The 15,930-nt window shown below is 40.0% G+C and overlaps 1 protein-coding gene across 1 annotated transcript in view; it reads right to left on the bottom strand.

The window, feature by feature from the left end:
- The window catches only part of C4H10orf90 (chromosome 4 C10orf90 homolog), a 374,134-nt gene that overhangs the window by 100,709 nt on the left and 257,495 nt on the right, over positions 1-15,930 (bottom strand). The window contains exon 3 of the mRNA XM_033940326.1: positions 3,681-4,740. Within this exon, the coding sequence (XP_033796217.1) occupies positions 3,681-4,740 (1,060 nt within the window). The remainder of the gene's footprint in view (positions 1-3,680; positions 4,741-15,930) is intronic.

Here is a 15,930-nt window from a genome sequence, read left to right as displayed (position 1 = left end):
AAGAAATATCTAGGACCCATCACAGAGCATTGGGGACTATGGACCCATCACAGTCCGTGTTTCGACAAAACTATCTTCTTCAGGGATCCCTAAAGGTCCTGATACATAAACTCGTGGATCAGAGGCTAAAAAGAATCATAGGTTGAACTCTGTGCGGCTAAAGATAAGTCTAATTTTTATGTGGTCCTCTTTGTCCAGTTAACATATTAAGTTAAGGGCTGGATATCGGCATAAGTGCCTATTACTCTACCCCCGGAGCACCAGAAAAATAGCCTGTTTCCATTTTTTAACTTAGATGAAATATTCGGCGGCATTCCTTGGGTAAAAGCTATTAAATAGCCCCAGATAGGCAATTTACCACAATTTAAACAGTTAGGAGCCTGGATTATCACCAAGCCTTTTGGGTTAATATTCTATGGACAGATGAGTCAAAAGTGCAAATCTTTGGACAGCACAGGTCCCATTATGGCTGGCTTAAAGAAAATACTACATTCCACAGTAAGAACATTATATGAACAAACACACACTTTTCATTTTAGTGATATGAAATGAAATGAAAAGTGTCAAGAAAAGTGAGCATCGGAGCATTTACCTTGCCGGCTTGTGGTAGAAACCTCTGCTGTGGTTTAGTAAAACCCAGCAAAAATTAGTGCACAGTTAGCGAGCTCTAAACCCATTAATGAGTCCTGCATTTGGATTAACATTGTAACATAGTAAATGACGGCAGATAAAGGCCGGTCCATTAGTTATACCCATTAAAAATACATGATTAAATTAACTTGTCTCTTCATTGATATTTCTGGGTCATAGACTGTAAAGTCCACCTGGTATTGTCCTAGGTTCCAAGCTCATTCCAGCCTATCCAACCATCCTGTTTGCAGGATTTCTACCATAAAGTCTGGCCAGTAACATCCTCATGTTCCAGGTGGGCTGAGTTGGTTTCCATTGATGCCCTCCCCAGCCCATCCTACACCAAATCACCACATATGGGGCACAGACTGTGCAAGTCTGTCCAGTACTGACCTTAGATTAATTAGTAAAATGCACCTTATCAAAGAAATTTATCTGGGTAAAAATGGCTTGGTTAACAATTGCCCTTCTCTGGCACTGCCAGAATTACACAACCGGCTTTCACTGAGTGCATGCCTTTAGCTGTGTTAAAATGCATTCTCCTGAATGTGCTTAGGTTGGAAATCAAAACACCAGGGGCACAGGTGGTGCAGCTGCACAGAACACAAGGGAGACTGGGGCTCAAAAAGTACTCCCTGTCTATTGTCTCCCCTGCGGTGGCCATAATGCAATGGGCAAGCCGAGTTGCTAAGGGGCGCGTTACAGGACGCAGTTCTGACATAGATTGCTCCTGATGTGCAAATATGTCATTTTCAGATGTATGTGTTCTTTTTTCCCCCCGAACCACTCTCACAAGGAGAGGGTGCAAGGCATATTCATGCAAATCTCTCCTTGAAGTGGACTTTAGAATTAGTTTTTTTCTATTTGTAATATTTCATGTAAAATATTTTCACCAATGTTATTCTTTTCTTGTATATACTATATATACTTGATATGTATAATTGAAATTACTAAATAATAAAAAAGGAGTAATTCTCCTTAATCTTCCATTCTTTGTATCTGCCTCAAGAAAAACAAAACCCTTTGACCTCTCTACTCAGTGACAATTACCGTATTTTTTGCTTCATAAGACGCACTTTTTTTCCACCCCAAATTGGGTGGAAATTTCAGTGCGTCTTATGAAGCGAAGGTAACTTTTTTAAAAACACCCCCCCCCCCCGTTGTACCTTTCAAAATGTCACACTCGTTGGGGGTACGTGGGCTGCCTGCCGCCCGCCTGCCTGCCGCCACTGCTCCCTGCTGGATGCCACTGCACTGCAACTCCAGGAAGGGAAGGTAAGGGCCAGTGTGCTGCGCCGGACACTGCCTTCCTCCCTCCCTGTTGTGCTGATGAAGCCTACCTACCCTCTGCCAATTCCTCCTCCTCTGGCCCAGGTCCGCCGCCGCCGCTGCACCGCAACTCAAATAAGGGAAGGGAAAGGCCAGCATGCAGCAATTGCACATCGCCGGCCCTCAAGTCTTCTCTCGACGTCAGAACTCGGGACATGGGAGGGAGAACGAAGGACAACGGCTGGAAGGCAGTAAGGAGGCACGAACTTGGGACATGGGAGGGAGGAAATAGAAATGGACAATTGTTGGGCCTGAGTGAAGAAAGGAAGGAAGAAAGAAAGGAAGGAAAGAAGGAAAGAAGGAAACTCATGAAATCACCAGAGAACAAAGGTAGGAAAAATGATTTTATTTTCAATTTAGTGATCAAAATGTGTCAATTTTGATAATTTATATCTGCTGTGTGTATTGTGTGTAGTTGAAAAATGAAAGGAACAGCCTGGCAGGTAAGGGGAGCCAGAGTACAGAGCCTGGCAGGGAGTGAGGGAGGCTGGGTGCAGAGCCTGGTATATATTAGTACACAATTTGGTTCAGAATGTTTTTTTTTCTGGTTTTCCTACTCTAAATCTAGGGTGCGTCTTATGGTCCGGTGCGTCTTATGGAGCGAAAAATACAGTATTTGTATAATTTTGCAAATTGAGACCAACTATAGACATATATGTTGGCGGTCTCACATATAGGTTGCAAATTTACTGCATCTATATCTAATTGCTGCCACTGACATGGAAAATGTCACACTCTTGTCCCTTTTCTGTGCATTTGGACAATGAATGTTCCTGTTGCATGTTCCAACAAACACTTGATTAATGAACAGCACTATGGGTTAGTATACAAAAATTTCTTGTGGGAGAGTAGTTCAATAAATAACAAATTAGAAGGTGATTCACTATAGATCACCTCCCATAATCTCACACTTGCAACAATGATTTTGGTGCTTTCAATAATGACAGACCTTCAGAGGTACCACCACGATACTCAAAGATTTTTCATTGTATCTGGCATTACGTACCAATTCCTCACCGGATCCTACTTAATTCATCTTAAATATCAAACTTTATCATAAAGATATTGAAATACTTAGAGCTCCTTTTACAAAGCCGTGTTAGCGGTTTTCGCGCAAGCAGCTTTTTAGCACGCTAAACTCACGCTGCACGGCTAGAACTAACACCAGCTCAATGCTGGCGTTAGCGTCTAGCGCGGCCGACAGTTTAGCACGCACTATTATGTGCGTTAAACCACTAACCCAGCTTTGTAAAAGGAGCCCTTGGCTTAGTTAGTATTAGTGGTCTAACTTGCAGGGATTATCATGCCGACATGTTTCACCCAAAGGATTTTCTCAAGGCTAATATCCCTTAGTTTAGCTTTCCGCTGAGTGTTGTAAACAAACACTTGGGCACTCCTGCATTTCCCTCACATGTATTTTCTTAAAAGCTCTTCATTCATCAGAGTCTTTTGTAAAATACTATCAGAACTGAGCACATCCCAACCTGAATGTCTGAATTCCGGTCCCAATGTTCTGCATAAAATAGACCCTCTTAAAGTACAGGAGTAGGTGTAGTAATTAAACTAAGTGCTATTCTTTTGCATAATGATAACTTTTTTTAATTAGGGAGGAACTCAGAAGAAGATACGGATTTCTAGTAATGTGAGCATGAGGACAAAGAAGGGAAGGCAGGTTATACTGTAGTGTCTAATACATAACTTTATGAAAACAAACCACTCACCTGCATTAACATGTCCATCAGAATCTTTCAAAAAGTGCTGGTGCTGAGTACATGAATGTATATTTGAATTATCATCCCCCTTCTTGTCTTTGGCCATTAGAAAATATGCTTCTGTAGGGTGATCTCCAATTGACATATTGTCTACAGGAAATATACAATCACATTTTATTCTTCTCTGACACTGTCTTCTTAAATTTATCTGGTTTTTAATATAGTCTCTGTTCTTTGCTGTAAGAAGGCTCTCCTCTTTTGGGGATGCTCTCTTCTGTAGCTCTACAATTGGTTCTCTGTTAGCTAAGTCATTTACTCCATCTGGTGTTGGCTTGGATGAATTGCAATGTATGTTAACAAACAAAACTGATCTATAGATTGTTTGGGTTGCAATCTGAGACTGGTCAAAAGATACAAACAGAGACTTATCTATGTAATAGATGATACTAGGGCTCTGATAAGAGAGCTTGAGGTCGACATGCGAGCTGAATGAACCTTGTACCTTCTTCCGATGGTTGACAGAGGACAAATAACCAGGGTTACACAATAGGTTCTGCTGTCCTGCATGTAAATTTGGATGTTGTGCTTTTGCTGGTGATCCATTTTGATATGGCCCATGGCAATGTAAGGCAAAGTGCTGATGAATTAGCTCTGCACTGCCTGAAGGTGTGATAATATTTTGTGGGTGATCCCTATTGCTGTACTTCAGGCACTGAGGGTCCCCAGAAGCTCCGCACACAGTCTGGTTAGGAGATGGTTGGATTTGTCTCGCAGTAACTGTTATAGATGTAAATCCCTTTCTCTGTTTATGATATGGCTTTTCCTCTCTGTTGTGCAGGTTAGCTAGAGATGTTTCAGTTCCTAATTTGCTGGGTCTTATTATAAATGCTTTATTACTGTTGATCAAATTGTGATTAGTCCAGGATTGCTTTATGCAATAAGCATTAGGCTGAGTGATCACAGGCTGCATAAGCAAAGCGGGCCCATTTTCTTCCGACTTACTCTCATCATTCATCTGTGAAATGACTATGGATGAAATCAGTTTTGCATTGTACGAGCCCAGAATCACCTACAAAAGAAACGATCCAAATTATTCAAGTATTCTGCTGCGTTACACAAGCTGCTCTTTTCCCGGTTTTCATCTATGCACAATTTTAAGGTATTATATAGTTCAAGCCCTTTCATCAAGGTCCTATTCCTTTTTGGGTTTCTGCCTAAAAAGAACACCGCATTTGCTGGAAACCTTTAATAATGAAAACTGGCCACATTAGAAAAAAAAAAAAAAAAGGTTAGATATTTCAGAGCCATAAAGTTGTACCGATTAACTGGTTTTCTACATTGCAGCGCCCAGTGTCAACTTTTTGCCATGTAGACATATCTCAGGACTGTCAGTCACAGATTAAAACATCCAACACCGTGTTGAACTCTTAAAATGTTTCAACACTAATAGCTTTCAAACAGAAACAACCAACATCACAGGTGTGGGCAGTTCCACAAACATGACTTGATTTCCTGTGAGAGAGGGATTAACGCACTAGCTGAAATTTTTTTCTTTCAGAAATAGCATTAATAATATCTTATTTAAAAAACATTTATATCCTGCATATCCCAAGAATCTACGCGGGTTACAACAGAACATACAAAAGCATATATAAACATACAACCAATCACATACACATTATCACAAATAAAACTATTCAAATTGCATTCTCTAATAAATCACCCCAAAGAGTAGTACATACAAAAACTACAATCTCTCTCCACCCACACACACACACACTATCAAAGGCTTCCTGAAAATAATAAGCCTTTAAACACTTACGAAAAGATAAAAGTAAAGGAATCTGATGAACCTGCTCAGGAAGTGTATTCCACAATTGTGGTCTTGCAACACTCAAAACTCATACACGGATTGTGGCTTTGGAAACATCTTGTAAAGTGGGTACTTCCAACAAATGTTGAGATCCTGACCTCAATGAGCTTTTATATCTACATCTGCTTTTACTCCTTTCAAACCACATGGACATTTTATGCTCTACGGAGATCCTCCCTTTCACTGCACGTAATACCTGATGCTCCCTTTTAATTTAATTATATAACCCTAACTATGTCAAAATGTGCTCTACAAGTCTACAAAGAAGCTCTGATTGTCCCAGGTTATTTAAGGCCCCTGGGCTGGGCTGGCGGGGTTCCAGCTGGGAGGGGGGGGGGTCATGGTGTCCAGCAGGAGGGACTGTGCATCCTTCCTGCTGGCGGTGCTTGCGGGGGGAGGGGTCTGTCAGGAGGGATTGGGCATCCCTCCTGCCAGGGAAGGTTGTGGGGGATTGCGGCAGGAGAAATTGGGCATCCCTTCTGCTGGGGAAGGATGCGGGGGATCGCAGCAGGTTTGGGCAGGAGAGATTGGGCATCTCTCCTGTCATGATCGTTGGGGGGGAGGATGATATTTCCATGATTCTCTAACCGGTGATTATGAAAAACGCCGATTAGAGAATCATGGTTTTAGGCGAAGGACTGGTCCCTCTCATGCCTAAAAAGTCTTGTTTTGGGCATTTGGAAATTAGGCAAATTTTATTCGGGAATAGGGCTTAAAGATAGACATAGTGGCGGTCTAGGCGATTAAACGTCTGATCGTACAGGTAGGCCATTCTCAAATAAAAAATACAGTTTGGATGTTTTTTCGAGAATGGACATTTCCCTGCTGCCTACTTTGGGCGCCTAGGGCCTTAGGCCAAAAAGGGACTTAGAACATTTTTTTGATTATGCCCCTCCACATATAGAAGCACTGGAACAAACCACAATTTTGGTCAAAGAGGGAGTTTCTAAAAAAACATTGTAAATGGAGAAGCTAAACCACTGTATCGAGAGGCACCGGAACAAACCATAATTTTGATCAGAGGAGGAGCTCCTAATGTAAATGAGTATAAAAATCTACAGTTAAAGTGCTTGAACAAAATAAATAATAAAAAGTGAGAAATATGAAAACAAAAATAAAAAAGCACTGAAACCATGCAATGGCAAGGGCACTAGGATAAATTTCAAGCCACTTCTTTATATACACAATCTTACTGGCAACCGGTGAGCAAGCAGAAAAAACAAAATAAAAAAGAATATACGAGCAAGCTTATTGAGGTGCCTAATAAAAACGAACATGTCCAGACCAAAGGTATGAAAGTTTAAAGCCAAAAAAGGTATAAAAATGCCCGGTACCAGCAACATAGAGGGACCTTTGGTCTAGACACTTTTAAAATAAAAATGTAGATGCCTACCGGCTCCTAGAAAAATGGCACCTTTATCACATCTATGGAGGTGCCTTAGAATGCCTAAGGTCGAAGCAGGTGTGGTTAATGCCAGAAAATACCTTAGGCGTTCTATGGTGCCTCTGTAGACATGGTTCTCGTCAAAGGTAGGCGCCAGAAATATAGGCTTTTAAAATCCCAGCCTACATTTCCAACACCTACCTTTGATGAAAGCCCAATTCTGTGAATGGCGCTGATGCATGATTAACATGCAATCAGTGGCCATTTTTTAAGCAGCTGGTAGCATTTTGACTTGGGGATGGTTTATGCTGGCTGTTAAAGCTTTGTACATGCTTTTATTCATCTACTGTTTTTTTAGTGACGTCATGATTTGAATATGTTTATTTCTATTTATATTCATACCGTGAACACAAATTTATTAATACGTTTTGATGTTTTCTTGTTTGTACATATGCTTTCCAAGATGCTTTTGACCATATTGTGTCTGTATTCATGTTACATTTTGATTTTTTGGCTGATCTATTGACATCCTGCCCTCATGACTACCCCGTTGTGTGTCTTCGTCTCGTTGTTCAGGTCCTTCCTTGGCTTCTGATTCATTGTTAAAGCTTTGTACCATATTTTGCCTTGAACAGCACAACACTTATTGAGCGGTGACCACACCTTAGGCCTATTATTCAGTTGAATATCACTGTTTAATAATGGATAAACTCTAGTGCTGCCTCTGCTTCTACCGCTCCCTTTTACCCAGCTCCTGATTATATGAATATTATCTCACCAGTTAGAGAAGTCACTAGCTCGATATTATGTATATAATTTCAAAAAGTCTACAGATAGAGAAGGTATGTGTTTGCCATACACTGGTGAATCTATAACCTCTGCTATGTATTGGCTCAAATATATTCACAGTTTTAATTCAGAGATGTTTGTACTCATTGATACGGCTGAAGGAGAAGAGAGCTCCTATTTGTCCTTTCTTCTGAAGAAGGGTTAGGTGGTGATAGACTAAATTAAGTCTATCTGATTCACATTAAGTCTGAGACACATTAAATGAATGTCCACAAGCTATTAAAGTCCCTTCCACAAGTTTGTACAAACATTTGCCGTTATCTATAAGCACATTTGCACAGGCACGCGTGCAAAAATCATGATATAGGTACTATTATTTCACCTATCTTATGGACACTGTAATATTTCTTGACATTCTTGTTACTTTTCAGAGACCTCCCTACAAATATTCACCAGATCCTACTTTGCTTAGCAACCCCAAACAGAAAATATGCTAATGTAACTGCTTATTACAGAAAACAGGAGCATTCTCCAGAATAGTTCACAACAGCACAAGGTAAACAGTCTACTGAATTACTTATATTATTTCAGATCTGAAAATCTACTTTTTTTTTACCATATTCAAACCAAATCGAAGCCAACCCTGATTCCCCAGTCAATTGTTGGGGGGGGGGGGAAGGGGGCAGTTTTCACAACTATGCAGGTAGATACAAAGCCTATAACTACTTTTCTTTGAAAAAAAACACCCAGCTTTTTCTGCAGTAGCATCTTAGCTGAAACTGAATGCATGTGAAGAACATTTCCACAAAGAAGTGCCTTTCTGGAGCCTCTTCTATAAAGAAAAGTAACTATTTTCCTGTATAGAATTCTAGTGTAGCAGCACAAATGGATGCATGTAATTAAGCATATAAATGCTTACACCAAGACTGATAAAATTATAATAATCTCAAATTTACATGCATAATAAAATACCCTCCCCCCTTTTCAAAACCATAGTGCGTTTTTTTGCACCAGCTGCGGTGGTAACAGCCCTAATGCTCATAGAATTTCTATGAGCGTTGGAGCTATTACTGCCGCGGCTGGCACTAAAAGCTGCGCTATGGTTTTATAAAAGGGGGGGGATAAATGTTGGCAGATAAAGGCTTGCATGGTCCATCCAGTCTGCTCCACAAGGTGGCCAGAGTTGAATCTTGCACGCTTCACAGATTCCACTTATTCATAATTAAACACTGGTGCCTAATTTAATTGGCAAAATACCCTTAATAGGCTCAAAAATTGCTAAAAAAAAAAAAAATTAATTGGGTGATAGGCGCCTAACACCTAAGTGGACATTTCTGTGTGTAGACCAAGACTTTCCCCCTCTTCTATTAAACTGCGCTAGCAGTATTTAGTGCAGAGAGCCGCGTTGAATGGCCCGCACTGCTCCCGATGCTCATAGGAACTCTATGAGCATCGGGAGCATCACGGGCCATTCAGTGTGGCTCCCCGCGCTAGAAACTGCTTGCATAGTTTAATAGAAGAGGCCCTTAGACACCGCTAAGCGCGATTCTCCAAAAACTTAGGCATCTTAAATGTAGGCCTTTAAAACCCTCACCTACATTTCAGGCGCCCAAGTTTTTACATAGGCGCTGCTAGCCATGATTCTGTACACGGCGCCCATGTGTGATTTATATAGGAGATGGAGCTTGACACGCTAGTCATTTCGTGTCTCAGACATTTGCAGACTCTTCATTAAACAGGTCAATTTGACTATGTAGTGCCGGTGGTGCAAACAGTGCTACTTTTGGCGCTTTCCCTGATGAAGCCCTTCTAAAAGTAATAGGAGCGAAACGGAGATCTTCCGTCATTAAGCATAAATATTGAAGCTAAGTACTTCATGATTATATTCCATAGTGGGAGAGTATTGCATAAGAAATTAAGATCACCAAATAAGATCACTAAACTATTTAAAAATATTAAAAAAAATATACAGTTTATAAAAATTATCGAAGAAGAGAGTGTATGGGACCGATGATAGCTCACTTTGTGGTTTTTAGCCTTGAAAAGAATGTCAGGCTTATAGCTGTGAGCGCTTGAGTACCCCAGTATCTCTCTATATTACCTAGTTTGGTTTAATACAGACTTGTGTTTTAGCCAAGTATCAAAGATTTCAGTGTGTTTCACAAGAGTTTGAAGAATTTCTTGATTTATATAGGCGCCAATTTAGATGCCATTTATAGAATCAGCCCCACAAAGTACCATAGTACAAAGTACTATGGGGCACAGGCTGTAGAAGTCTGTCCAGCACCTATCCTACTTACCAACTGCTGGAGTTGCTGTGGAAGGCCACTCCTTTGCCATTTACCAGACCCAAACCATAGAGGTCTGCCCGGCCTTGGTCTTATTTCCCAACCTCTGAAGCTATCATCAAAGCTCACTCCAGTTATGAGGTCATTAAAGTCTTGCTTTAATTGGATTCCATCCTTTTTCTGTATAGTGTTCCTCCATGTCCATAGTCCACCTATGTCCATAGTCTACCTATGTACATGCCTGCTTTCAAACTAAGACCCACTAGGGCCATCTTATAGAATAGTGGGTAGTTAGAATATTAAGAACATAAGAATAGCCTTACTAAGTCACACCAATGGTCCATCAAGCCCAGTAGACCGTTCACACGGTGGCCAATCCAGGTCCCTAGTACCTGGCCAAAACCCAAGGAGTAGCAACATTCTATTATCTCAGAGTAAACAAGATTCCGGAATCCCAACGAGTAGCAACATTCCATGCTACCGATCCAGGGCAAGCAGTGGCTTCCCCCGTGTATTTCTCAATAACAGACTATGGACTTTTCCCTCCAGGAAACTGTCCATCCCTTTCTTCAAATCAGCTATGCTATCCACTCATACCACGACCTCTGGCAACGCGTTCCAGAGCTTAACTATTCTCTGGCATATACATGCATGTACGGACACAGGAACACATACAGTTACTTTATTTGATATACCACAATTATTAATAAGATTGTTAATCCAAAGCGGTTTACAATGAAAAGGGTTTAAAATTATAAAATCAATAAGGACAGACAGGGTAAATCAACCATGACAAAACAAGCATAATTTGGCTATACAGGAAAGGGAAGATTTACAATATATTATGGGGAAGAATAGAAAGGAAGACACCAAAAGGTAAAGAGGAATAGAAAAACTGTATAAGCAAGAAAGAAAAAGAAAGAAAATTATAAAAGAGTAGTGTCAAATGCCATTTTAAAGTGATGAGCTTGAGACATAATTTTTCAAACACTTTTCAGTCCTAAGATATATCCCCTGTTTTACTAAGGTGCACTAAGCGTTTTAATGTGTGTTTTGTGTGCGCTAAATCTACGGTCATGTTAACCGCTAATGCGCCATAGACTAGCATGCACATGTTAGCGTGCATAGTGTGCATAGCTAAAAAGCATAGCGCCCCTTAGTAAAAGGAGCCCATAGTGGAAGGGAATTCCACAGACTAAAGGCCGTTCCTGAAAAGCTGGAATCCCTGTAATTATCCAAGAACATCTGCCTGAAAGATGGCACAGTCGGCAAGTGTTGATGAGAGGAACAAAGGCTCCTTTGAGGTGAGTAGGGGATCAGATGACTAGCCAGGAATAAGGGGAAACCTGAAGACTGAATCTGGAAACAGAATGCGTTAAACTTGAAAGGAATTCTATAAGCAACTGGGCCTGTATGTCTGTCTTCAGGTCATTGATCCTTGATACCTAGAGATGTAAATGGGATGAAATTAAGTTTGGAGGGTAGAGTGTCGACTATGAATGCTAGGATGGGAGCATCAATGGTATGTGTGGCTGGCGTACAACTACGAAATGCCTTGTCTGGTATCCTGCGGTTTTGTATGGGGAGGATGAATTTTAAGAAAATGCTGAAGCTCAATTATTTGCTAATGCCTTCTTTATGCTAAGATATATTTCAGTTGATAATTGCCTTTTAGAATTTTTCTGACGTCAATGTATGATTTAAAGCTTGTCTGTACTTCTGAATTGATTGAATTTGTACTCAATCCTCTATTATAACAGGGATGATGAACGATGTTGTCTTGACATGTCTGTTATATGTGATAATCGGAGGGAAATAAGATTTAATATATGTGATATGGAAACCGTATAGTTGTATGCGGTATATAAATTTGTAAATAAATAAATAAAAGTTGGTGCCCTCTTTATAGAATCACCTCTCATTTTCAAAATAGAAATCCACGCACATTGTTGCTACCCCTGCCTCTGCCCCTATTCCTGCCTTTGAGCACACCAGTGTTTCTCTAAGTGTTTGTTCATTGCACACATACTTTTTTTCTGCAAACAGGCTGTGCAGTTTTCAGATACCCCATTTATTTGACTAAATGGCACTTGGATATTGCACTGCCCATGTCAAATATTTTCAGGTCTGTATCCGGATGCCTTATAGCCTAAAAATCTGTTGTAGCCTAATGGTTAGTGGGGTAGACTGAGAACCTGAAATACTGGATTTGATTCCCACTGCAACTTCTTGTGACCTTGGGTAAGTCCCTTAACCCTCCATTGCTCCAGGTACATAACTTACCCTGACTTTTACAAAGCCACGGTAGAGGTTTCTACTGTAGGCCGGCAAGGTAAATGGTCCGATGCTCAGAGAATTCCTATGAGCGTCGGAGCATTTAACTCGCTGGCCCACAGTAGAAACCTCTACCGTGGCTTTGTAAAAGGAGCCCTTTGATTGTGACCCTCTAGGGACATAAAAAGTACCTCCATATAGGTCTAGTTTAAATAAAATTAATAGTTTGACTTTCTTTGTCTTCTTTTTGGAGGTTTTCCAAAGCCATCCAAAAAAAGGGTTAACTCTAGCCTTTAGTGATAAGCTCAATGTACTGTTTAGCAGAATGTGCAGTCACTCCATGTTGCTGGAAAACACTGAATGCATCTGTGTGTTTGCCACAAGCCCATCTCAGTTTCAAGGTCTGTTTGCTATCATTACAAGACCATTTGTGAAATTACATTCTGCTTCATTTTAAGACTGGCATTCATTTTCACAGATGAAAATCAACAAAGCCCACTTACTAATACTATCACTGACCACCGCCCTCCTCCAATGTAGTCTAGTTTTATTATCAGGAAAATGCTGGTATAAGAATCTCTACTTTACATACATTAGTACAAACAATTTGTTACAGTACGAGGGGGTGCTGAAAAGTTCTCAGCCCAACCAAAAAATAATAATAATAATAATTTTATTCTTATATACCGCCATACCCGGTGAGTTCTAGGCGGTTTACATCAATTAAAGTAGTATCTGCATAGACACGCAGATTTATATCAATTTTATCAGATATAAACAAGTTTTAACAATTTTACAGATATAAACAAGTTACAACAATTTTATCAGATATAAACAAGTTTTAACCAAACTTGACAAAGGATGACGGGAGGTAGTGGAAGCTAGGGAAGAGAGAAGCTATTATGGGGGAGGAGAAGAGCAGGGGGGGGCGAAGTGGTAAGATATGTGGGGGGGGGGGGTCGTTAAGGGTCTTGTTTGCTGAATAGGTAGGTTTTGAGTGATTTTCTGAAGCCAAGGTAAGTGGGGGCCTCGAGAATCATTTGTGCAGGCCACGGGTTGAGCTTAGCTGCTTGGAAGGCTGGGAACGACGTGGAGCCATGAAACTTAGAAGTTATTCCATATATTCATTTCTAAGTTCAACACACTTAGCACATCATGTCTGAAGTTTCTGCAACCCTTCAAAAAAAAAATATTTTGAAATACTGCTCCGCTGCTGCAATCACCTCTGAAACTCAAAAATTGTCACCCTTTCAAATTCTTTTTAAGGTTTGGAAACAGAAAATAGTCAGATGGAGCAAGATCTGGTGACTAGAGTGGATGAAACCCCAACCGAGTCAAAACATCCATTGTTTGCTAGCCTTGTCAGCTAGCAAACAATGGTGACAAAGGTACATTTTTGTCTTCTAAAAAGAGAACTCTTTTCTGCAACTTCCCTCTCCCTTTTTCTTTTAATGCCTCCTTTAATCGGCACAGCAAGTTACAGTAGTATTCTGCATTAAATGTTTGGTCCTTGGAAGATAGATGGTCATTACAATACCTTCCTGAAACCCAAAAACTGTGGTCCAGACCTTTCCTGTTAACTTTTGGATTTTGAATTTCCTTGGCTTTGGAGAACATGAGTGCCGCCATTACATAGAGATCATAGTGGTATAAGCATGTTTCATCAACTGTAATTAGTCATTCTAAAAGTTGGCACCAGCTCACTGAAAATGTTGCAAAATAAACTTGGAAGTGTCCACACGATGTTGTTTTATGTCAGCATTTAAAAATTTGGGCACCCACTTGGCTGACAACTTCTGTACACCCAGCTGCTCATGAATTATACACCCAACATGTTCCCTGGATAACTGTAGTGTCTCAGCGATTGTTTTAGCCAATATTCGCCAATCTTCCAAAATCAGGTCATGGACATTAGGGCAGTCCACGGTAGTATGCAAAAAAAAAATCAATCTTGTCAAATCTTGTCTCCACAAGGCTTATTTTTGTCCACTTGGGACGTATTACTCATATGTCAAATTTCAGCTCGATTAGACAATATTTAGAGGTCACCCCAGCATGCACTGTTTGCTTATGTGTTGTGTATGTAGGTGATTGTGCATAATTGGTTTGTATGGCTTTGCCTAGTTTGTGATCTGCACCTGAAAACTAGCTCTTTGGGAAGTCAGTATGTCAGCTATCAACTGCTAGACATGTAGACTAGATGTTCTTTGACTGGTCAAGTTTCATCATTATGACAAAGGAAAACCTTTACTGGAAAGCCATAAGTTGGCATGTGAGTCAGTGATGGTGGTATGGGATCGAAGTAATGGGAACTAGGGCTCCATACATTGATGTTGAATTGCTGTCTCTCACCACATATCTGAATAAAGCTGTTGCAAACGAAGTGCTCACAACCATTTCCAGACATTTATGGTTTCTGTCCGAGCACCTAGCACTTGCCTTTTTTGATGACATAGTTTCATAGTTTATTAAAATTTGATTAAACACAAATCATAAAATTTGAAGCGTTGTTGAATAAAACATTTAAAAAGGGAGACAAACTCTAGGAAACCGACAAGACAAGATGGAAGACCTTAACATACTAGACATAGGGAGGGTTGGAAACAAGAGGAGAGGGGGAGGAACTATAATATTGTAAAGGAAAGAAAACAATAAGGGGAAAAAACAGGGAGGGAAAGGGAGGGAAAAATAAGAAAGAAATCCAATAGTAAAAAAATTAAATTACTCATATGCGTCCTTAAAAAGGAAGCATTTTAGGCTACCTTTAAATGTATCTAAATTATGTTCTCCTCTGATAAAAAATGGAAGAGGGTTCTAGATCATGGGTGCTGTGACAGAGAAAATAGAGGCACGATGAGTGCTGATAATTTTTAGTGAGGGGATGTGGAGAGTTCTCTAGAAAGAAAGCTACGAATGGTGCAAAACTTATAGCGTCCACCATTGATGGACATACCATGATGTTTCATGTGTACAGATGAAATGGAATCTAGGATCTTTGAAAGTCTTGTAACACAAAAAACACAGTCATTTTTTTATCTCTTGATTGAAGGAGGATTAACAAAAATAAAAATATTCCTGAAGAAACAGCCAACAGAGTGGACTGATAATCCAGTTTTCAAGGAACTTTGGAATTGGGTATCCAAACTGTTAATGATGCAGCAGAATGAGGGACAAGCCTTATTGAAAAATACAATAGAATCCTAACGGAATTTAGCGGTATATAAGAAATAAATTACATTACATTACTTTGACAAAATATGAAGAACAGAAACAATTTGTTCTTTGGCTAGTGGCCAGTTACCGAAAAAGTCTCCATCTGCATCAGAAGTGGCTATTATTTCATAGACTGTTGATTATTTGTCAAGTCCACAAGAATTGCAATATATTGTTAAGCTTAGTGGTTATTTTAAAAAACATTGAGGTAGTGTGACCCCTAAACTTTGATGGTTTTAAGTAAAAATTTTGTATGGTTTTTATTTTTATAGAAAGGAATAAAAATAGCCTTGTGGACAAACAAAATGCATGAGTTGAAACTGTTTGAAGCCTCCCAGACCTTGCTGCATCTTCAGTCTCAAAATCTCCACACTGAAAAATTGCACCCCACTTCTTCACTGTGGAATGTGATGGACATTTGTCCCTCAGTGTTTGCAT

The sequence above is a fragment of the Geotrypetes seraphini genome, chromosome 4 (genome assembly GCF_902459505.1).
Source record: "Geotrypetes seraphini chromosome 4, aGeoSer1.1, whole genome shotgun sequence".
In the NCBI taxonomy this organism is placed as follows: Eukaryota; Metazoa; Chordata; class Amphibia; order Gymnophiona; family Dermophiidae; genus Geotrypetes; species Geotrypetes seraphini.
Note: the sequence above shows the minus strand (reverse complement) of the source record. Positions and strands in the feature narration are given on the sequence as shown.